This window comes from Erpetoichthys calabaricus, chromosome 8, assembly GCF_900747795.2.
Source record: "Erpetoichthys calabaricus chromosome 8, fErpCal1.3, whole genome shotgun sequence".
Lineage (NCBI taxonomy): Eukaryota > Metazoa > Chordata > Cladistia > Polypteriformes > Polypteridae > Erpetoichthys > Erpetoichthys calabaricus.
Window position 1 is genome coordinate 150,771,861 of NC_041401.2, and position 23,440 is coordinate 150,795,300.

Sequence of the window (23,440 nt, forward strand, 5' to 3'; positions counted from 1 at the left end):
GAAATTGAAGAAAATGAAAGAAATGCCACAACAGCCAAAGTATGATCTTGAACATATACCACCTGCATTGAGAGACCGTCTCCAAAATAGATTTGTTGTATTGAACACAAATGATTGAATGCCAGACAAACTGCTGAACGACATCAGGAATATTATACATGAAGAAAGGAAAATATGACTAAGAAGACAAGAAAGGAAGAGAACACCAAAGAGGATGTCAGAAGGGACCCTGCAGAATTGCTCTTGAATGTAGAAAAGGCAAAGCAAAAGGAAGGAAGGATTGAGGAAGTGGAGGAGCTGAACAGAAAATTTCAAAGAGCAGCTAGAGAAGACAAAGCAAGATATTACAATGAAATATGCAAAGACCTGAGGAATTGATGCATAACGCCATGCATAGAATTCACACTAAAGCATGGCGTATGTGCAAAAGTTGAAATGTGCGTACACACAAAAAATTCAGATGCAGAAAACCATGTGTAAGGCAACTTCCACACACTTCTGCTACATAAATCCCAGTCAACGTGAAATGTAACGCTCGTGCACATCTGCCGCCCCACTCCGACTTCTCCCAGAATTACACCTCTTTGAATATGCAAATCAATATAAATTTCCCTTTAGTACAGCATTCTATGAAAAGACAATGGCCAAAGCACAGGGAAAAAAGAAGAGTTTCAGCGAATGCCAAGTGGAGGCAATGAAAAACGTACTATTTGTTGGTTTAAGCAGTTGTATAAACAACAAAAGGAAGCTGATCGAAAGTTCAAGTTCAAAAAATCGCACTGTGCCCAAAATAAAAAAGAAGTGGTCAGATATCAGTCACCGTGAAAAGGTGAGTGTAGCCCACTGTCAGAGTGTCATATGGAAACTTATTAAGGTACAGAGAAAAAAAAACAAACACAGTGGGAAAAAAAGCTAGAAATTTCTACTTTAACCATGTTGTTTATTTTATCATTAAAATAGAGCATCATAAGCTTCATCTTAAAAGTAGCACGTTAAATGCTTCGTATTCTATATGTTCTTCTATGTACTCACTATGTGCTTCTTAAACGGGCTTTCTCTTACACTGTCAGGACACAGCATACATTATATTCATGATATTACATCTCTCTGAACAAATGAAATGCTAAGATGTATACTTGATATCATTCTTATGATAATAGGAATTAAAGCGTGTATTACACAAGGGGGGCACAGTGGTACAATGGTAGCGTTGAGCTGGTGCCCCGTCCAGAGATTGTTCCTACCTCCCACAAAATGCTTGCTGCGCTGTGCACAACCTGCGATGAAATAATTTATTGCAGCAGTACTGTCTCTTTCAAACATACTAACCCCCAATTCCTGTCCTTCCTTTTCTTTCTCCAAGTATCCACACAATACGTTCTTTTTGTTAAATGTCAAGCCACCAAGGTTAGAATGATGATTCTTCAAGACATTTAAGGAACATTGAAATATCTTTGTTGTACATGTTTAATTATTCCATCCATCTATCCATTCAGGGTCGCACCAATCCCAGCAAGCATACAGTGTGAGGCAGGAACAATCCCTGAACAGGGCACCAGTTCATCGCTACTGCTGTCCACCATATACGCATGTTTAATTATTAACAGTATACATTATTTAAATGAAGTTAAAAATGTATCTGTATAATGTAATATACATACTTTACTGCATTTCATCTAAAAAATGATTATCAAGAGCTCCAAGATGATAGCGCTTGGATCTAAATTGACTTAGAAGACAGTTGTAATCATATGTAAGTACACTGCTCTCTTCTGTTGAACTGAATTGAATTCCTTTATTGTTATTGTATGGTAAATGATATTCAATATGCAAATCCTCCATAAACTTATTTTTCTATAAAATGATAAAATAATAATAATATGATAAAAAACAATGAAAAATATACAATATGAAAGCATAAGTGGCTCAGGTTGTGCAAGTTTACATTGAGCTACTTATTATCTTACTTATAAGTTCAAACAGTTCTACCTGGGAGCACCTGATGAATTAATTGAGTGTGTTTAGAGCTCTTGGGATGAAACTGTTTCTGAACAGCGAGGTCCCTACAGGAAAAGCTCTGAAGTGTTAGCTGTATGGGAGAAGTTCAAAGAAACTGTGTGCATGGCTGAGGCAGCGTGTGCTAGAAGCTAAATCCCGAAAATTTTCTCTGCTCTTGAAACAATCTGCTGTAGAGCTTTCTGATCAGTTGCTGTAGAGCTGTGATTCCCCACTCAGATACAGTGGGTTAAAGTACTCTGAGTGGTGCACTGAGAGTAATAACACTAAAGCAGCGATGGCATTTGGAATAGTTTGGCCATTCTGTGCATCATTATATTGTTACAGGTTGATTACAATCAGATGCCTTAAACTAAAAAACAATATGCGGTTAATTTCAGTGTATTTAATAAAGCTATGTCAGGGATGTGAATCTAAAAATAAAGGGAAACCACACAGGAACAGTGGCACTGTTTTAACGCTGGGTGCCGCTAGTTTGCAAAACTGAGCCGAAAACGTGTGTACGCAGTGATTTGACCTGGCGTGAGAATGTGTGTGGCTTTACACTAAGTTTAGTTTTTATACATCGCGATGTGAGTGTGGAAATGGGCATAAGCAACATTTTCGTGCTTACACACTGTTTATACAGTACATGAGGCCCCTGGAGTTGGAAAACCAGAAAGGAACAACACGGTGGACATTTCTCAAGCTGAAAAAGGTGAGGAAGAAATTCAAGCCTTGAGTTGCAACACTGAGGGATTCTGCAGGCAAAATATTAAATGATGCAGAAGGAATTAAAAGAAAATGGAGGGAGTACACAGAGTCACCGTACCAGAAAATACTGGATGATGTTCATCCATTCTAGGAGAGATGGTACTGAAGGAGGAAGTTGAAGCTGCGCTGAAGGCATTGGCAAAAAACAAGGCTCCAGGAACTGATGGAATATCAACTGAAATGTTTCACCAAATGGATACATCTGTGGAAGTGCTCATTCATCTATGCCAAGAAATCTGGAAAACAGCTACCTGGCCTACCAATTGGAAAAGATCAATATTTATGCCCATTCCAAAGAACGGTGATCCAATAGAATATGGGAATTACAGAACAATAGCACTGATATCTCATGCAAGCAAAATCCTGCTGAAGATAATTCAAAGGTGACCGGAGCAGTACATTGACAGAGAGCTACTAGAGTTGCAAGCAGGATTCAGAAAAGGATGTGGAACGAGAGATATCATTACTAACATGAGATGGATCTTGGCTGAAAGCAGAAAATACCGGAAGGATGTCTACCTGTGCTTCATCAACTATGCAAAGGAATTTGACCGTGTGGATCACAGCAAATTATGGATAACTTTGAGAAGAATGGTAATCCCAAAACATCTAATCATCCTCATGTGGAACCTGTATGTGAACCAAGAGGTAGTGGTTTGGACAGAACAAGGGAATACTGAATGGTTTAAAGTTGGGTGTATGTCAAAGTTATATTCTTTTACCATACCTATTCAATTTGTATGCTGAGCAAATCATCTGAGAAACTGGACTATACAAAGAAATGGGTGGCATCAGGGTTGGAGGAAGACTGATCAACAACCTGGGATATGCAAATGATATAACCTTGCATGCTGAAAACAAAGAGGACTTGAAGCATCTACTGATGAAGATCAAAAACCACAGTCTGCAATATGGATTATATCTAAACATAAAGAAAACAAAATTCCTCCCAACTGGGTCAGCATGCAACATTACAATAGACAGAGAACAGGTTGAAGTTGTGAACAATTTGATTCTACTTGGATCCACAATCAATGTCCATGGAAGCAGCAGTCAGGAAATCAGACGATATACTGCACTGGGAAAATCTGCTGTGAATGACCTCTCCAAAATGTTAAACCGCAAAGATATATCTTTAATTACTAAAGTGTGCCTGGTTAACAAGCAATAATATTTTCAATCGCCTTGTATGGGTGGGAAAGCTTGATGATGAATAAGGATGATTGATGAAAAATTGACGCTTTTGATTTATGGTGCTGGCAAAGAATGTTGAACATACCATGAAAAGCCAAAAGAACAAACATCTGTATTGGAGGAAGTGCAACCAGAATGCTCGTTAGAGGCAAGGATGGCAAAACTACGCCTCACATTCTTTGGACACATTGTCAGGAGGGAGCAATCTCTGGAAAAGGACATCATATTCGGTAAAGTAGAAGAAAAGCAGAAGAGAGGAAGGTCCTGCACATGGTGGATTGACACAGTGGCTGGAACAATGGGTTCAAACATGAACGAAATGGTAAGGATGGCTCAGTATTGGACAATGTTTCTTTTTGTTGTACAAAGGGTCACTTTGAGTTGGAACTGACTTGACGGCACCTAACAACAACAATAAAACCAAAAACCATTTAGATTGCATGCCCATTACTAAGGTGTTAAAGAAACAGAAATTATTTAGTAAAACTCTGATCTAAAATGTGATAGAAATGCAAAACACAAACATAGGCCATTGAAAATCTGGAGTCTGAGCTTAGAGAACTGATGACTACTATGATTAATGAAATAAATCGAACAAAGCCTGCTTCTTGAAACTGAGAGGACATGGCAGATGTTTGCCAAATGGCCATCGAACCATATGCGTTACCTAGTAGGTAAACAACCCTATTAATCAGATTGCAAATCAGACATAAGAATGTAATTCTCCGATCTTCACCCTGTCAAATGGCACCCTCTGGCACTCTGGAAATGAATACTCCCTCAAGAATGTATACCTTCCATGGCTTTGAAGGCACCTTTACCAGGAAACTGCTTGGGGAACAATACATTTTTAAAAGGAATAGCCCTCACTCCCTTTTAGGTGGTATTTCTACAAGAACTCCATATCTAAGGAACACTGATATACAACAAGTAATACTTTGTCTTTTAACTAGTTTTGCAATGCACTTTACCTTGTGATATTATAGAATTAAGAAGTGGATCAGTCAGGAACAATTCATGGTAGGTTATACATTAAAATCTACTTCTAGGATGCAGTTTATTTTTTAAGGCAACTAGGGGGCTGTGCCCCCTGTTCACTTCAGTTGCCAACCCCCGTGCGGGCACTACACACTAGCCACTTCGTGTCTCTGCCGCTCGTGTTTGGGTAAGTGGATGTACAATTTAAACAGATTATCTTCATGGGAACCGTTATATATGCATAATAGAACTAACTATTTTACATTACAGCGAGTATTTAACCATAGTTAAAATAGTAAAACGTAATAAATTGTAATAAAATTATGTTTCATGTTGCATTAGAGTAATTCGTTGAGTTATAAGTTTTTGTTCTGTTTGGCTTTGAAATTAACACGCAAATACTTTTTAAACTTCCGTCTTTAATATCTCTGTCTTTCGAAACTATTATCGCTGAGACTTCCTCATATGTTGGTTTATTATAATTGCGACCGTGATCTTTCGGATTCATATAGAAATCCAAGAAAACTTCTTTGTCTGTGTTTTGCAGATAAATTTTGTGAAAAGTGCAATACTTTTGGACGTATGGATTTGTATCCATTATTGGCTGTAGAATTTCTAATACGTCCGATCGTTTAACTCTTTAGCTTGTATGTTGCATCGCTTCTCCATGATCATAAATATAAACCTGACTGAATTGTGGTTTCTTAGAAATTAAACTTATAGTAGCTTTAAATTGAAAGAAAATTATGTTTCATGTCCATAAATTCGATCTCTTTTCGCTCTTTTCACCGAGTAATAATTTCCATTTGTTAGCGCTGTGATCTTTACTATCAGTTTTTTGAGACTTTCGAATTTTAGTACTTTCATAATCTCTAACCTGCTCTGCATGTGTATTGTGCCAATGTTTTTGAACCTCTTTACAACATTCTACTTTGTCTTCTACTCTTTGTCTTTTATTTCCAACCCCGCTTGGACCTGATGGGTTTTCAGTTCTACTTGGTCTGGGCTGATTATTACTTTCCTTATTTTCTGAATTTGCACTTAGATTATTATTGTTCTATTTTGAATTCTTTTCCCTCCAATGATTTTGGGCCTCTTTTTGACACACTGCCCTTTCTTCTTCATGTAGTCGTTAACGTGTCATCTAGAACGTACAAAATTATTGTCCAGGAAAGGACTACATTGAAGGAAATGAATAGATTGTATATCTTGTATTAAAATGAGGAAAACGTAAAAAATTATAAGAATTGAGAGCACAGGAACTGTGTCGAACAATAGCATTCACACGAATGAGAGGTGAGTGGACCGTGGGCATGGTTGTAAATGGTTGAGAGGAGGGGGGACTTGTTAAAATCTCTTGGCAAAAAGTCTTGTCTCACAGGACTTGAAATTATCTCTCTGAAAAAGTCTTGTCTCAGGATTTCCTTTTATAATAGAAAGATATTTTTTTTCTGTATGAAAAAAGCTTACATGTACATGATAATCTGTAAGAGAATGCACCCACTGCTTTTATTTAGTTAATTGAAGAAACTGACCAAACTGATATTTATATGCATGTAACATTTTTGTTTCTTTAAATTGGTGGATGCAATTATTTCAAAGGAAGTAATTTACCTACCAATGAAAATAATGCGTGGCACATAATATCCATCTGGAGCCAAGTTGTTATCAGTAGTCTCATGCTGGAATAAAGAAACATACAGTAAAAAGGAGCATATCAATGTAGTGATTCTAATTTTACTATAATTATTACTAGATATCTTTTTGTTAATAATTCAAAAACTTACAAACCTTTAAAAATTGAATTACAGTCTATAATTGGAGCAACAAAGTGCAAAAATGAAAACTAAATACACCAAGTGGCCACTTTAATTAACTTAATACTCCTAACTGTTAGCAAATTGGTGCCACATTTGCTATCAGGTGACAGATACAAATGCAATTTCATTTAATTCACTGACACGAAAGCTTCCATCACATTTGTATGAGAAGTTGTGTGTTCCAATATACTTTGTGTCAGCTCTGCACTCAGCTGTTACTTGCTTCTTTACATACAGCCTGTCTGTCATGGCAGCCTCTGTTGCCCCTTTCATCAATAGTCTATTGCTAAACATTTTATGTGGTGATCTAGTCTGGATAAAGCAAAGATGCTGTTGTGTGTGAAATCTTCCTCAGGGTTCCTGTTAGTAACAAACACACCCAAGAACACCTGAGTGCTTCATCTCATGCCACGTTCAAAGCCATTTATTCTTATTTATTTTCTCATTTTGAATTGTAATACGTACACGTTGCCAAATTTAAATGTCATTGTTAATGTTATGGTCAAGTCAAGGTTCCTCCCCTGGCTTATGCATAAGTTGTTTTTTTGTCTTCTTTTAATTATTTTTCAATGTTTATTATTTACTAGCTGTACCCTGCGGCTCTGCCCGTGTAGTAGTGAAACAGGACAGGCTTTAAAAATTAATAAACAAACGGGTATCGTTAGCTAAGTGGAGGCAAGGTCCACTCCAAAACGTGGTCATAGGTAGAGTGATCCGAATGAAGGCTGGTGCTTGAGTGAGGATGGCCCTGCCTGGCTCCCCACTCCTGACGTCACGCTTCCCCCTCCTCTCGGCCCGCAGCCTTTGTCTCAGATTAGCATGAATAAATCCCTCCTGCAAGTAAACTATGATACTTAGTGCAATGAGAGAAGTCACAAAATCAATCGGAATGTTCAAGCAAATTGTAGAAAAAAACCCAATCTAAATCCGTTAAGTAGATCTCTCGTGAAAAGCGGGCAGACATACAGACTGACAGATGCTATATTTTATATATAGAGAGGTTATAATATTGTTCTATTCACTTATTATTTGTCTTATGTATTTCTATTAATTTTATTCTATTTAGTTACTATTTAGATTCTATGTGTTGAAATCCGTTAAGTAGTTCTCTCGTGAAAAGTGGACAGACATACAGACAGACATACAGACAGATAGATGTTGGATTTTATATATATAGAAAAATTATAATATTGTTCTATTCACTTATTATTTGTCTTATGTATTTCTATTAATTTTATTCTATTTAGTTATTATTTAGAATCTTTGTGTTGAGTTTTGTTTACTGATATTCCATGGATTTTGTAGGTGGTTCCCCAAGAGGTGTGACCACCTGTCAATCACTGTTAAGAGACTCCCCTCAGTCTCATAAAGGCTGATGGGTAATGCAGTTCCTCTCTGTTAATTGAATGTGTTTGGTGAGGGAAGTTCTCATTTTATTCATAGCTTCTTTATACAGTATTTACTAGTTTTTGTGACTTCTGCTGCTGTTTTAAGGATTCTGATTTCTGTAGTGGGCCTTGTTTGCTGATAATTGCCATTTAGATCATTCATTTTTGCCTTTTGATCATTTTGATAATTTTCTTGTATTCTATACTAATAAATCTCAAATTTCCTTTGAGCTTGTCTCAAACCTCAGCCAGAGTTGTTATGGTTCTCCCCTTGGAGATATATAGTTTAAGCTTTTTTCACCTTCTCCTATTATTGGGTGGATTTTTCTATTTCTTCCAAAACATATGTAAGTTAGAATCATTGCGAACCTGAAATGGCTCAGTAAATGAGTGGACCAGCACCTTGTCGAAGATTGGCTCATGTCTTGCATAAAATGAACATGCGACTCTTACATTACGTTCATTACTTCAGAGATTCTGGCCTTTACCCAAGAAGATTTGCAAAAAATGATACTTATATAGACTCTAGCTTCCTGCATTCTTTCAAACTGGGTAAGTAAAATGGATTTTTAAAATGGATGGATGAACAGATTTATGGTCCAAAAATAAGCATTTGGTTGAAACTGAACACTATAAACATGCAACCTGTAAGTGCTCACTTTCCCCAGATATAAGAAATTATTTTAAAATGTGACTTTTATTAATCTCACATTAATTAGATTGAAATATGTGCTTGTAATACACAGTGAAAACACTGCGCTGTTTGATTTTATATAGTTGAAATCATTTATTACTATTTTTATGTCCTTTTTTCATTAATAAAAATTTAATCAAAGAAAGGTGTTCTTTGCACATACTTACAATTAGATTAAGCATCACAAAGTGTTCTTTTGCAATTTTCTGGATTTCTGCATTTGCAGCAAACTTTTCTTTCAGACCTGAATAAAAAAATGAGATTGTGTGTAATGTTAGTTCACAATTACCGCAGTGTAGTGTTACTTAATTAAGTTCCCAAATGGTAAAGACAATTACTGTATTTGGTTTGAATTCATTGATAATGAAGATGAAGAGCACAAGTACTGTTTCCAAATTATGTATTTCAGAAATACATATTATGTTTGTGCCAAGGGGTCTACTTTGACATAAGGATGATTCCTGATGCATGATAGGAAAGGTCACACAAAAGTAGAACAGAAAGAACTAATGTAAAATCCATTTTTTATTCAGTTTTCTGTAACATTGCTCAAGGTAAACTGTTCAGATTTTAATCAACTACTTATATCTCTCTATTATAAAAGAAAATCTTGAGACGAGACTATTGGCAAGAGATTTTTTCAAGTCATGCCCTTCTCTCAACCATATTCAGCCACGCCCACGGTCCTCTCACCTCTCATTCGTGGGAATGCTTTTGTCAGACACAGTTCCTGCACTCTCAGCTCTTATAAATTTTTACATTTTCCTCACTTTAAGTTCCCAATAAAAGAAGACTAATTATGTGCAAATGTTATTAAAACATTTCATCCCGAAGTGTTATCAACAGAAGAAATGAGTACATGGGCAATCCTAGCACCGAGAAATGAAGTCAAATGAATTAATTTGAAAATTGTCAATCAGTTACACGGCAAATTGGTTAAATGTGAATCAATAGACTATGCTGAAACAGTTGGTGGTGATGGTGCGGAAGATGAAAACATCAACTTACAATATCCCATAGAATATCTACAACTGTTAACACCATCCAGACATCCACCGGCCAAATTACTGTTGAAAGAAGGATGCATCGTAATGTTATTGTGTATTATTAATTTATGTCTGAGTGATGGGCTATGCAATAGGGCAAGATTAGTTGTATTCAAAATTGGTCGAACAATTCTGACATATAAAATTTTAGCAGGCAACAAGAAAGGTAATGTAGTACATATTTCGTGGATAACATTACGACACCAAAGGAGATCTTGATATGCCATTTGAATTAAACCGTTAGCAGTTTCTCGTTAGAATAGCTTTTGCAAAGACAATTAACAAATCTCAGAGCCAAACATTCAAAAAAGAGAGAAAAGACATTCACTCACGGGCAGTTATACATTGCGTTGTCATGATGAAAGTCCAAACACAGAATCAAAATTCAATGCGATATTGATGAAAATTGAAGTTTTACAGTAAAAGTGTAAGTTTAAAAAGTATTTGCATGTTAATTTCAAAGGCAAATATCGAAATCGTATTACTCAACGAATAACTCTTAATGCAACATGAAGCATAATTCAATTTATTACATTTTAATATTTTTTACTACGGTTAATTACTCACTGTAATGTAAAATAGTTAGTTCTATTATGCATATGTAACAATTCCCATGAAAATAATAAGCTGTTTAAATTGTACATCCACTTCTCCATACGCAAGCGGCAGAGCCGTGAAGTGGCTAGCATGTAGCGCCAGCCCAGGGGTTGGCGAGCGAAGCTAGCAGGGGGAAGTGCCCCCTAGTCTAATATAAAGGCAGGGTGCTCTCTTTACTGTCTTTTTATTGGGAACCTTGGAATCCAAGAATGTAAAGATTCTGTCGTTATATAAGTCTGCCCAGCCAGATCTATACTGTAGAATGCCCAGGAGGAGTGGGCGGCCAGTTGGCTGAGGTCTCCAGGTCTGTGACTTTGCATTAAAGCCTCTCCTCTGTTGTCGACTTGCCATATATCAATTAACATAGTTTTCGGCTCCATATGATAATCCTTCTGAAATTATTTGTTTTATTGTACGTTTAAAATAATCTGTACCAATATGTGAATGCTTTAAGTAATTAGTAATATGTAAATTTTATAGTTGTATTTTACCTGTGAATTTGTTATTGCACTCAGTAAGGAGCACTATAGAAAAATAAACTGAATTGAACTGAATTAATGATCTTTATAAAGTGCTTTCTTCATTTTTTTTCTTCATAATCGAGGTGCAAAATCAGAAAATAAGGAAAGTAATAATCAGCTCGGAACACGTGTAATTGAAAAAAAACACGTCCAATCAGGCTCAATTAAAAGATAAAGAGTAAAAGATGTTGGCGCTATACGCATGAAGAACAGGTTAGAGATTATAAAAACAGTGGAATTTGAAAGGCTCAAAAAAAAAACGATGGCGCGATACATATGCAAAGAAAGATAAAGAATATGAAAGTAGTAAAATTCGAAAGTGTTGTAGCATCCCAAGCAGGTTGAAGCCTTTTTTTTTTTTTTTTTTGAGTGACTGTTAGAGGGAGGGCGGAGTACAGCACAGAAGACCGACAGCGGGGTATTGATTGATGCGGTAAGGGGGGGGGGGGGGGGGGGGTTCGGGACAGGAGGAGGGGTTGCAGAGGGTGCTGAAAGGTTGTGTTTGGTGTTACGAAGTCGGCATTCTTTTTCTTGATTGTTCAAGTAAAACTTTTGTGAGACTACGTCTGTCTGGTCTTTTTTTTTTTTTTTTTTTTACTTTTCGAGCCGGACGCAGAGGTCACTACAGAATCAAAAAAAGATAGTAAAGATCGCATTAGCACAAACAAAAGGAAATTATTACTCGAAAAATGGGAAAATAATCATCACAGAACAGGTGTAATTGAAAAAATAGCAGGACAAAGCGAGGTCAGAAATAAAAGACAAAGTATAAAACAAAGTAAAACGTCATGAAGAGGTTACAAAACAAGGGGGACAAATACATGCAGAGCAGGTTAGAGATAATGAAAACAGTGGAATTCAAAAGACTCAACAAAATGTAGACGTGAAACACATGCAGAGCAAGATACAGAATATGAAAGCAGAAAAAAAACGAAAGTGTCAAAACAAAGAAAGTAAACATCGCATTAGCACAAACAAAGAGAAATTATTACTCGGAGAAATAATGAAAAGGCGGATAGAGATCAAATATATGGACATAAGTGATATGTCTGAAGTATGTAAATATTGTAAGGCTTTAAAGTTTAAGTCAGAGAATTTCAAAAACGGGGTTTACCTCACATGCTGATGATGCCGATCGGTTTGTCTGTGCTGAAATTCCAAACAGAGAAACCTATCCTGAATTATGGTACAAAGTCATTAAACACATGTCTCACTGACCTCATTTAAATTATTCAGTATGTTGGGACTCTAAAGATTCCAAATATTGTTTTTAAAGAAGTTCTGAAATAAAAGTGAAAATAATAAAATAGCAACAATTCAAAGAAAAAAAAAAAAATCTTAAAAGTGTATATCTGGAAAACCAAACACGGGGGGTGGCGAATGAAGCGAGCAGGGGGTGAAGCCCCCTAGTTATATGCAGTTAGGTCCATAAATATTTGAACAGAGACGACTTTTTTCTAATTTTGGTTCTGTACATTACCACAATGAATTTCAAATGAAACAACTCAGATGCAGTTGAAGTGCAGACTTTCAGCTTTAATTCAGTGGGGTGAACAAAACGATTGCATAAAAATGTGAGGCAACTCAAGCATTTTTTTAACACAATCCCTTCATTTCAGGGGCTCAAAAGTAATTGAACAATTGACTCAAAGGCTATTTCATGGGCAGGTGTGGGCAGGTCTGTCATTATGTCATTATCAATTAAGCAGATAAAAGGCCTGGAGTTGATTTGAGGTGTGGTGCTTGCATGTGGAAGATTTTGCTGTGAACAGACAACATGCGGTTAAAGGAGCTCTCAATGCAGGTGAAAGAAGCCATCCTTAAGCTGCGAAAACAGAAAAAACCCCATCTGAGAAATTGCTACAATATTACGAGTGGCAAAATCTACAGTTTGGTACATCCTGAGAAAGAAAGCAAGCACTGGTGAACTCAGCAACGCAAAAAGACCTGGACGTCCACAGAAGACAACAGTGGTGGATGATCGCAGAATCATTTCCATAGTGAAGAGAAACCCCTTCACAACAGCCAACCAAGTGAACAACACTCTCCAGGGGGTGGGAGTATCGATATCCAAGTCTACCATAAAGAGAAGACTGCATGAAAGTAAATACAGATGGTGCACTGCAAGGTGCAAGCCACTCATAAACCTCAAGAATAGAAAGGCTAGATTGGACTTTGCTAAAGAACATCTAAAAAAGCCAGCACAGTTCTGGAAAAACATTCTTTGGACAGATGAAACCAAGATCAACCTCTACCAGAATGATGGCAAGAAAAAAGTATGGAGAAGTATGGAATAGCTCATTATCCAAAGCATACCACATCATCTGTAAAACACGGTAGAGGCAGTGTGATGGCTTGGGCGTGCATGGCTGCCAGTGGCACTGGGACACTAGTGTTTATTGATGATGTGACACAGGACAGAAGCAGCCAAATGAATTCTGAGGTGTTCAGAGACATACTGTCTGCTCAAATCCAGCTAAATGCAGTCAAATTGATTGGGCGGCGTTTCATGATACAGATGGACAATGACCAAAATCATACAGCCAAAGCAACCCAGGAGTTTATTAAAGTAAAGAAGTGGAAAATTCTTGAATGGCCAAGTCAGTCACCTGATCTTAACCCAATTGAGCATTTCACTTGTTGAAGACTAAACTTCAGACAGAAAGGCCCACAAACAAACAGCAACTGAAAGCCGCTGCAGTAAAGGCCTGGCAGAGCATTAAAAAGGAGGAAACACAGCATCTGGTGATGTCCACGAGTTCAAGACTTCAGGCTGTCATTGCCAGTAAAGGGTTTTCAATCAAATATTAGAAATGAACATTTTTATTTCCAGTTATTTAATTTGTCCAATTACTTTTGAGCCTCTGAAATGAAGGGATTGTGTTTAAAAAATGCTTTAGTTGCCTCACATTTTTATGCAATCGTTTTGTTCACCCCACTGAATTAAAGCTGAAAGTCTGCACTTCAACTGCATCTGAGTTGTTTCATTTAAAATTCATTGTGGTAATGTACAGAACCAAAATTAGAAAAAAGTTGTCTCTGTCCAAATATTTATGGACCTAACTGTATAAAAAGACTTTTGCCTTGAGATTTTTTCAAGTCACGGCCTCCTCTCAAACGTTTTCAAACAAGACCAGGGTCCGCACAACTCTCATTCGTGTTAAGCCCTCAATTACAGAAGGCATATGGTGTCCAAATCTTATTGAAGAATTTCATCATGAAGGGTTATCAACATAAAAAATGAGTACACGCGCAATCCTAGCACCAAGAAACAATGAAGTCAAACGAATTAGTGCCAAAAATATCAATCGGTTACACATCAAATTGGTTAAATGTATCCAAAAATGTTGAACAGTTACACGGCAAATTGGTTAAATACCTATCAATAGACTATGCTGAAACAGGTGGTAGTGATCGTGCAGAAGATGAAAACAACAATTACAATATCCCAAAGAATATCTACAACTGTTAACAACGTCCAGTCTTACAACACATGAATTACAGTTGAAAGAAGGATGCATCCTGGAAAGGTAATGTAGTACATCTTCCACGGATAACATTAGACAACAAAGGAGATCTTGATATGCTATTCGTATTAAAAAGATAACAGTTTCCGGTTAGAATAGCTTTTGCAAAGACAATTAACAAATCTCAGAGTCAAACATTCGAAAAAGTTGTTTTATTTAATAGTGAGAAAGAAACGAAATTCACTCACTGGCAGTTATACGTTGTGATGATGCATATGTAAACATTCTCATGAAATAAAAATCTGTTTAAATTGTACATCCGCATCCCCATACACGAGCAGCAGAACTACAAGGAAGCAAGCACGGAGCACAGGCCAGGAGTTGGCAAGCTAAGTGAGCAGGGGGCAAAGTCCCCATGTCTATTATATGTATGAAGGAGACTTGTAAGATTATCAAAAGCAAAGCAGGCACAGATAAAACCTGTTCAATCAGAGTGAAGCAATATAGGAATAATGGACTGAAGTCTTTATACTAGGAATTTAGCAAAAAATTTCACATCTGAATTCATAAGGGGGGTGGCACGGTGGCGCAGTGGTAGCGCTGCTGCCTCGCAGTTAGGAGACCTGGGTTCGCTTCCCGGGTCCTCCCTGTGTGGAGTTTGCATGTTCTCCCCGTGTCTGCGTGGGTTTCCTCCGGGCGCTCCGGTTTCCTCCCGCAGTCCAAAGACATGCTGATTAAGTGGATTGGTGATTCTAAATTGGCCCTAGTGTGTGCTTGGTGTGTTTGTGTGTGTCCTGCGGTGGGTTGGCACCCTGCCCAGGATTGGTTCCTGCCTTGTGCGCTGTGTTGGCTGGGATTGGCTCCAGCAGACCCCCGTGACCCTGTGTTCGGATTCAGCGGGTTGGATAATGGATGGATGGATGGAATTCATAAGGGATAAAGGTCTGAAATTCTGCTACTGAGTAGTGTCTTTGCATTGCTTTAGCAACAGGCCAGATGACAGAAATCTATGATAAGTGAGACCAAAGCTCAAGAAATAAATAAATAAATAATCACTTTGTGACTGGGCTGTATGACATGGAATGGAAAGTGAGTAGTCTTCTAACAGCAGGATTAAAAATACAACAGCTATCAGACTGAGGTCTTTATGGAATTATCAAAAGGAGCAGGTTGTTTGAGAAAGGTGCACCTGGACTGGAGGATGGAACTTGTCAATATGCAGATCCATAATCACAACCACATCAATGCCTATATGCAAGTGAAATCCATGCAAATCAAACAACTGAAAGCCTAAATTAAGAAGGAAGAGGCTTGCTATGGAGTGGGCGTGCAAATGGTTATAAACTACTTATAAATGCAGTTAGAAACCCAAAATGGTCCTTTTGACCCTCCTTTTACTGTATGTGCTAAATAACCTGTAAAGGCATTTTAATTAGTATATGTACTCCACATTTCTTGGTTGAAGCTAATAAAATGGCAGCAACCTGGTGATTTTTATTTGGGCAGCAACTAATTAATGTTTGTCACCTTTAAGTGAGTTTCTTATAATGGCGCAATATCAATATGCAGACTGAGACAACATGAATGGGGAATTTAGGCCTAAAACATTCCAGAAGATAACAGTAAAATTACTATTTTCTTTTACTATGAATAAAGAGAAGAAAACCCAAAGAATTGTCAATAGCATAGTGATTGACAAGAAAGTACAGCACAGGACTTCCTGCCGTTCGCTCACCAATCCAACAAATTCCCAGAAGAGATAAAGTCGGAGAAAAATGAACCAGCAAAGAGAACACCGAAAGAACATCCCATAACTCCCTCCCAGCTTTAATTTAACTGCAGACACAGGAATATAGAGATTGCAATTTGGTTTTGATCTGGGATTGCTTAGACTTGATATCAGCAATCTCTTTGGTTCTGTGAAGACATTTTTTCATCATTTCCCAGTCTGAAGGATCAGATACCCCAGCATCTGCCACAGGCCTTGAGGACTTCTTTGGTAAGATCTTTGGTAAGGCTTCAGATAAAATTCTGCCAGCTGAGTGAGACATCTCACACAGCAGTCAGGTAAATAAAACCATTGTGCCCCTTCAGTGAGTAGTAATAATGAACTGGTTGAAAAGTGCTGGGTGGTCAGAACACAAGCAGTAAGCTGCCATCACTAATAAGATGTCATGTGACTCCAACGTCACACCTTTCCATTTAATTGTTTATTTGTATTTCTGGTTTAAGGTCTGGCATAAATGTGATGTTATTGATTTGTTGCTTGATTTAAATAAAACTAAATTTGAAGATATGGTCATACATTTTTTATGAAAATAAAAATTAAATGTAAAATAAAATTATAAGGCAAAAAATATCACCTCAAAAATGCATTTTGCCCAATAATTTATTTATTGTAATGAAATAAGATGAGAGGCTAACTGAATTACAAAATGTATGAATGGATAACAAAATGAGTGAAATTCTTACCTTTGCTGTAGGGACAGTCGAGCAAATGCTGAATCACCATAAGAGGCTTCTTACTATTTAAAAACAAAAATGAACAAAAATGACTGGTGAATTTTAAGGAACCAAATCAACTCTTACAAAAAATATATTTTCGATCACTTATGCTGTTTTTGTTGTTTTATTATTCGAAGCTAACAAAGTTAGCCTGCAGGGAGAGCTATTGAAAACAGTGGATGTGTTTAAATATCTAGGATCAGTGGTAGCCTGAGATGTAAAACTAGATGCAGAAATAGTCCATAGAGTAAAGTGTGGATGGAACAATTGATAGAAGGTATCAGGAATATTGTGTGATCATGAGACATGTGCAGTAAAGGGAGTACAGGAGAAGTCAGATGTGGTGGAAATGAGAATGCTGGGATGGATGTGTAGAATTACAAAAAATGGACAGAATAAGAAATTAGATAATCATTCCAAATACTATAGCTGCTTTAGCGTTGTGACTGTCAATGCACCACTCAGAGTATTTAACCCACTGTATCTGAGTGTAGAATCACAGCTCTACAACAGCTGATCGGATTATCGGGATACAGCATCTAGCACACGCTGCCTCAGCCATGCGCACAGTCTATTTGAACTTCCTCCATGCAGTACGGCAAACGTTTCAGAGTCTTTCCTGTATGCATCTTGCGCTTCAGAAACAGTTTCTTCCCAAGAACTATAAACACACTCAATCAGTCCATCAAGTGCTCCTGGTAAAACTGTTTGTACTTATAAGTACAATTACCTCACTGTAAACTTGCACTGCAGTTATAATATTGCACAACCTGAGCCATTTTATAAAGTGTGTATTTACAAATGATGACAACTGGCTTCTAAGGTGATTTAGATTTCCAAGCGCTGTCTTCTTGGAGCTGTTGATATCATTTGTGAGATGAAATGCAGTAAAGCATGTTTATTAAATTATACAGATAAGTTTTAAACTTCATTAAAATAATGTATATTGTTAATAATTAAACACGTGAGGACACGGTGGACAGCAGTAGCAACGAGCTGCCGCCCCGTTCAGGTATTGTTCCTGCCTCGCGCTATATACTTGCTGGGACTGGGGCGACCCTGGATAGAGAGATAGATGGAATAATTAAACATGTATTACAAAAATATTTCAATGTTCCATAAACGTTTTGAAGAATCGGTGTTCTAAGCTTAAAGATGGCTTTGCATTTATCACAGAGCTGATCGTGTGTCGATTGGTTACTTGGAGAAAGAAAAGGAAGGACAGGAATTGGAGGTTAGTATGTTTGAAAGAGACAGTACTGCTGCAGTAAATTATTTCATCGAAGGTTGCACACAGCACAGCAAGCATCTTGTGGGGGGCAGGAACAATCTCTGGACAGGATGCCAGCTCATCGCTAATACTGTGCCACCGTGTCCCCATGTTTAATATATGCTTTAATTCCTATCATTATGAAAATGCTATCAAGTATACATCTTAGTATTTAAATTATTCAGAGAGCTGTAATATCATGAACGTAATGTATTCTGTGTCCTGTCAGAGGAAGAGAAAGCCCGTATAAGAAGCACGTAGTGATTCACACATATAGAACACATAGAAGAACACATACAAAACAAAGAATTTAACGTGCTACTTTAGTTACGATAGGATTTGAGAAACTAGTAAATTAAATGATTTTAAGTTGAAGTTTATGATGTTCTGCTTTAATGACAAAATAAACTACATGATTAAAGTGGAAATTTTGAGATTAAAGTTGACATTTGGACATTTTTTTCAACTGTGTCCCTATTTTGTTTTTCTTTTCTTTGTACCCTAATACCCTTCCGTATGACACTCAGACGGTGGGCTACGACTCGCCTTTTCACGGCGACTTTGATATCTGACCACTTCTTATTTATTTTGGGCACTTTGTGACTTTCTGAACTTGAACTTTCAAGTTTCTCAGCCACTCGATCAACTTCCATTTTTTGTTGTTTATATAAATGTTTATACCAACAAATAATACTTTTTCATTGCCTCTACTTGATATTCTCTGGAATTCTTATTTTCCCCTGTGCTTTTGAGATTGTCTTTTCACAGAACGTAAAACATAAGGGGCTATTAATATTGTTTTGCATATTCAAAGAGGTGCAATTCTGGGAGGAGTCTGGGAGGGCCGGAAAAATCAGATGCATAAAACTGTGTGTAAGAACATTCCATGCACTTCCCCTTTATAAGTCCAAATCAGCATGAATTTTAACACACATGGACGCGCCTGCATCCACACCACATCTCCTCCCAGAATTTCACATATTTGAAAATGCAAATCAATACAAATAGCCCCTTCCATTCAGTGTTTTGTTAAAAGACAATGGTATATGCACATATAAAAATGTAGAATTTCAGCGAATGTGAAATGAAGGTCCTACTCAGTGAAGTGGAGGCAAGGACAAAACTTAATATTTTGTGGCTAAATCAGTGGTCTGAGGAACAAAATGAAATGGATGGAGTGGCACACAAAAGTTCAAGTTCAGAAAGTCGCACAGTGCCCGAAGTAAAAAAGAAGTGTTCAGATGTCAAAGTCAACAAGAAAAGGCAAGTGTCTGAGATTCATATGGAAGCTTATTAGGGCCACAGAAAAGAAAAAAAAAATAGGGACACAGTGAAAAAAAAAAGGTCTATGTTGAGATTAAAATCAAAATGTTGACTTTAATCTTGAAATTTCCACTTTACTTTTGTGGTTTATTTTGCCAATAAAGTAGAACGTTGTAAAGTTCATCTTAAAATGGATGTTTAACTTACTAGAGTATCTCAAACCCCAATGTAACTAAAGTAGCACATTAAATGCTTCGCATTCTAAGTGTTCCCGGACCCAGTTGTTAATTGTTACATGCTTCTTAAACAGACTTTCTCTTACGCTGACAGGAGTGCGCAGGCAGTGATTGCCACAAAGAATACATTACATTCATGATATTACAGCTTTCTGAACATTTTAGAATACTAAGATGTATACTTGATATCATTTTCATGAAGAAACACATTAAAGCATATATTAAACATGTGTGGGCACAGTGGCGCAGCAGTAGTGATGAGCTGGCGCCCTGTCCAGTGATTCCTGTCTCCCGCAAGATGCCTGTGTGACCCTGGATGGAATAATTTATTGCAGCAGTTACTGTCTCTGTCAAACATACCAACCCCTAATTCCTGTTCTTCTGTTTTCTTTTTCCACGTAACCAATTGCCACACACTAAGCGTGTATAATAAATGTAAAACCAGGTGTAAGCTTAGAATGCCGATTCCTCAAAATTTTTAAGGAACATTGAAAAATCTTCGTTATACATATTTAATGATTATATCCATCCATCCATCCAGGGTTGCACCAGTCCCAGTAAGCATAGAGTGGAAGACAGGAGCAATCCCTGAATGGGGAGCCAGCTCATCATTACCACTGTGCCACCATGCCCCCAAATGTTTAATTAATAAATATATACATTATTTTAATGAAGTTAACAATTTATCAGTAAAACATAATATACATATTTTAATGCATTCCATCATAAAAATGATATAAGGTATACTGTACATCCTAATATTCTATCAGCACACAGCTCCAATGGGATAGCTCTTGGAAATCTAAATCAACTTAGAAGCCAGTCATCATCATCTGTAAATACACACTCTTTTCTTATTGAATTGAATTCCTTTATTGTCATTGTATGGTACAATGAGACTTAATATACAACTCCTCCATAAATTTATTTTCCTATAAAAAGATAAAAAAATACAATAAACTATGAAAAATATAAAATATGAAAGCATAAGTATAACATGCATGTACATATAGTGCAGGTAGTGTAAATGGTTCATAAAGTAGTTCAAGTTGTGCAATATTACAGTTGTAGTGCGTGTCCACAACCCAACTTCTATAAGTTATAAGGCTGACTATCACTTACGATATACGATCGTTAAAATCATAGGGAAGATCAGAGCAAAATCATAGCACTTAATACCAAATTGATAACTTAGTCATAGACCACTTGATAATGCATTGTGGACCACAGGTTGGGAACCAACGTCCTAGGCAATGAGTTTGATGGATGGAAAGGATATTGGACCTTTTCTGACCTTTGACCATCTTTGAAAATGTCCATGTCACTAGTACCATTTGATTCAAACCTTTAACTTACTTCGACTTTGATTTTGCAAGACCTTCCTCATATGTTGGAACCCAGTCAATTTCATCACCCCAGCCTGAAAAATAAACAAAAATACAATTGTACACTAAGTTAATGAAAATACTAGACATACAATATTGAGCTATACGTGAAATGGACAAATACTTAATGACCATAGATTAGTATGAAGATGATTGTAAGGGTCACATAAGATTTACAGAAACAAAGCAATAGCTTCTTCTGCTAAAACCAGACAACTGATAACTTATCAATGGACATGCCTAATCATTATTATGTAGCTAAAACAATGATATAGTAACTAAACAGATCTTAACCATTTATAGTTTATCTTCTTACAAACCTACACAGACTTCATCTTAAAGCTTAATCTTAAAGCTTAATCTTAAAGCTTGAACAATCTATTAAGCCTGGCACTATATAAGTAGATGCTTAAAAATGTTTCTGTGTTTATATGTATTCCATCAGTCTTTTTACATACATCCCATTAGCCCTCAGACTGCTTTCACCCTGGAGAACAGTTACTTATGTCAGCCATGGATCCACTGGGGGAAATAAGGCCCATGATAATTCAGAGGTTCACTGGCAAATTTAAGATGGGCCTGTACATGTGCCTTCTTGAGCAGGAGGACCTTGCGGGCACTGGAAGATTTCAATCCATTATGGCGTAGTGTGTTACCAATGGTGTTCTTGGTGACTGTGGTCCCAACTGCCTTCAGATCATTAACAAGCTCCAGTTGTGTAGTTTTGGGCTGATCCCTCACCTTTCTCATGATCATCCTCACCCCATGAGGTAAGATCTTGCATGGAGCTCCAGACCGAGGGCTATTGATGGTCATTTTATATTTCTACCATTTTCAAATAATCACACCAAGAGCTGTCACCTTCTCACCAAGTTTACTTGCTGATGGTTTTGTAGCCCATTCCAGCTTATGCAGGTCTACAATCTTGTTCCTGACATCCTTTGACAGCTCTTTGGTGTTGCCCATGGTAGTGGAGAGGTTGGAATGGAGGAAATTGATTCTGTGGACAGGTGTGCTTTATACACATAATGAGTTGAGATCAGGAGTATATGTGATTGATTGACTGATTGATTGATTGATTGATTGTCATCTGTGTGCCACATGGGCACACAAGCAATCTGTGGGAGCCATAATTCTGTCTGGTTGTAGGGGATCAAGTACTTATTTTGCTCAAACAGGTAAATCAATTTATAACTTTTATGTAATGTGTTTTTTCTGGATTTTTGATATTCTTTCTCCATTAAAATGAAACTACCATAAAAATTAAAGACTGTTCACTTCTTTTTAAGTGAGCAAACTTACAAATTCAGCAGGGGATCAAATACTTATTTCCCCCATGATAGATAGATAGATAGATAGATAGATAGATAGATAGATAGCATGAAGCCCTGGGCGCGTACACAGACAGGCAGGACACAGACTCAGCACACAACATACGTTTTATTCCTCCTTGGGGAAGCGCTTTCTATTGCTCCCCACTTCTCAGTACAATATATATATAGAGTCAACAAACACAGCACAGACCCTTCACCTCCAGTCCTCCATACAGGCTATTCACTTAAAAGCTGAATCTTATCTATCTATCTATCTATCTATCTATCTATCTATCTATCTATCTATCTATCTATCTATCTATCTATCTATCTATCTATCTATCTATCTATCTATCTATCTATCTATCTATCCAGATAATCCTATATTAACATTTTATAAAAACATTATATAAATTATATATAAGTCCATCCATCCATCCATTTTCCAACCCGCTGAATCCGAACACAGGGTCACGGGGGTCTGCTGGAGTCAATCCCAGCCAACACAGGGTAGGAATCAATCCCGGGCAAGATGCCAACCCACCCACACTAGGACCAATTTAGGATCAGCAATGCACCTCCTAACCTGCATCTCTTTGGACTGTGGGAGGAAACCGGAGCACACAGAGGAAAGCCACGCAGACACGGAGAGAACATGCGAACCCAGGTCTCCTAACTGCGAGGCAGTAGCACTACCACTGCACCCCCGTGCCATCCTATATAAGTCCTATTACCAAATAATGTATAAAGCATTATTTTAACCCCAACACAGTAATAAAATTAGTAACTCATCCGGTACATACATAAGATTCTCTTGGCACAGTCACATCAACCATCTGAAAGTCTCTTTCTAATACTGCAGAAACTTTTTATAGGAATAACAAATTTATAAAACAGTTGTGATCCAGACATTTTTTCCTGTAACTTTCTGTTCTTACATTTCAGTCTTTATTTAAGGAAACACAATTACAATTATTTTGTTGCTTAGACTGAG

The 23,440-nt window shown here is 37.2% G+C and overlaps 1 protein-coding gene across 3 annotated transcripts in view; it reads right to left on the reverse strand.

The window, feature by feature from the left end:
* The window catches only part of LOC114656170 (anterior gradient protein 3-like), a 270,125-nt gene that overhangs the window by 8,578 nt on the left and 238,107 nt on the right, over positions 1 to 23,440 (reverse strand). For all 3 annotated transcript variants that reach the window (XM_051930539.1, XM_051930538.1, XM_028807608.2), the window contains 4 exons: positions 21,105 to 21,168; positions 16,947 to 16,999; positions 9,011 to 9,087; positions 6,560 to 6,623 (listed from right to left, as the gene is read on the reverse strand). In XM_051930539.1, the coding sequence (XP_051786499.1) occupies positions 6,560 to 6,623; positions 9,011 to 9,087; positions 16,947 to 16,999; positions 21,105 to 21,168 (258 nt within the window). The remainder of the gene's footprint in view (positions 1 to 6,559; positions 6,624 to 9,010; positions 9,088 to 16,946; positions 17,000 to 21,104; positions 21,169 to 23,440) is intronic.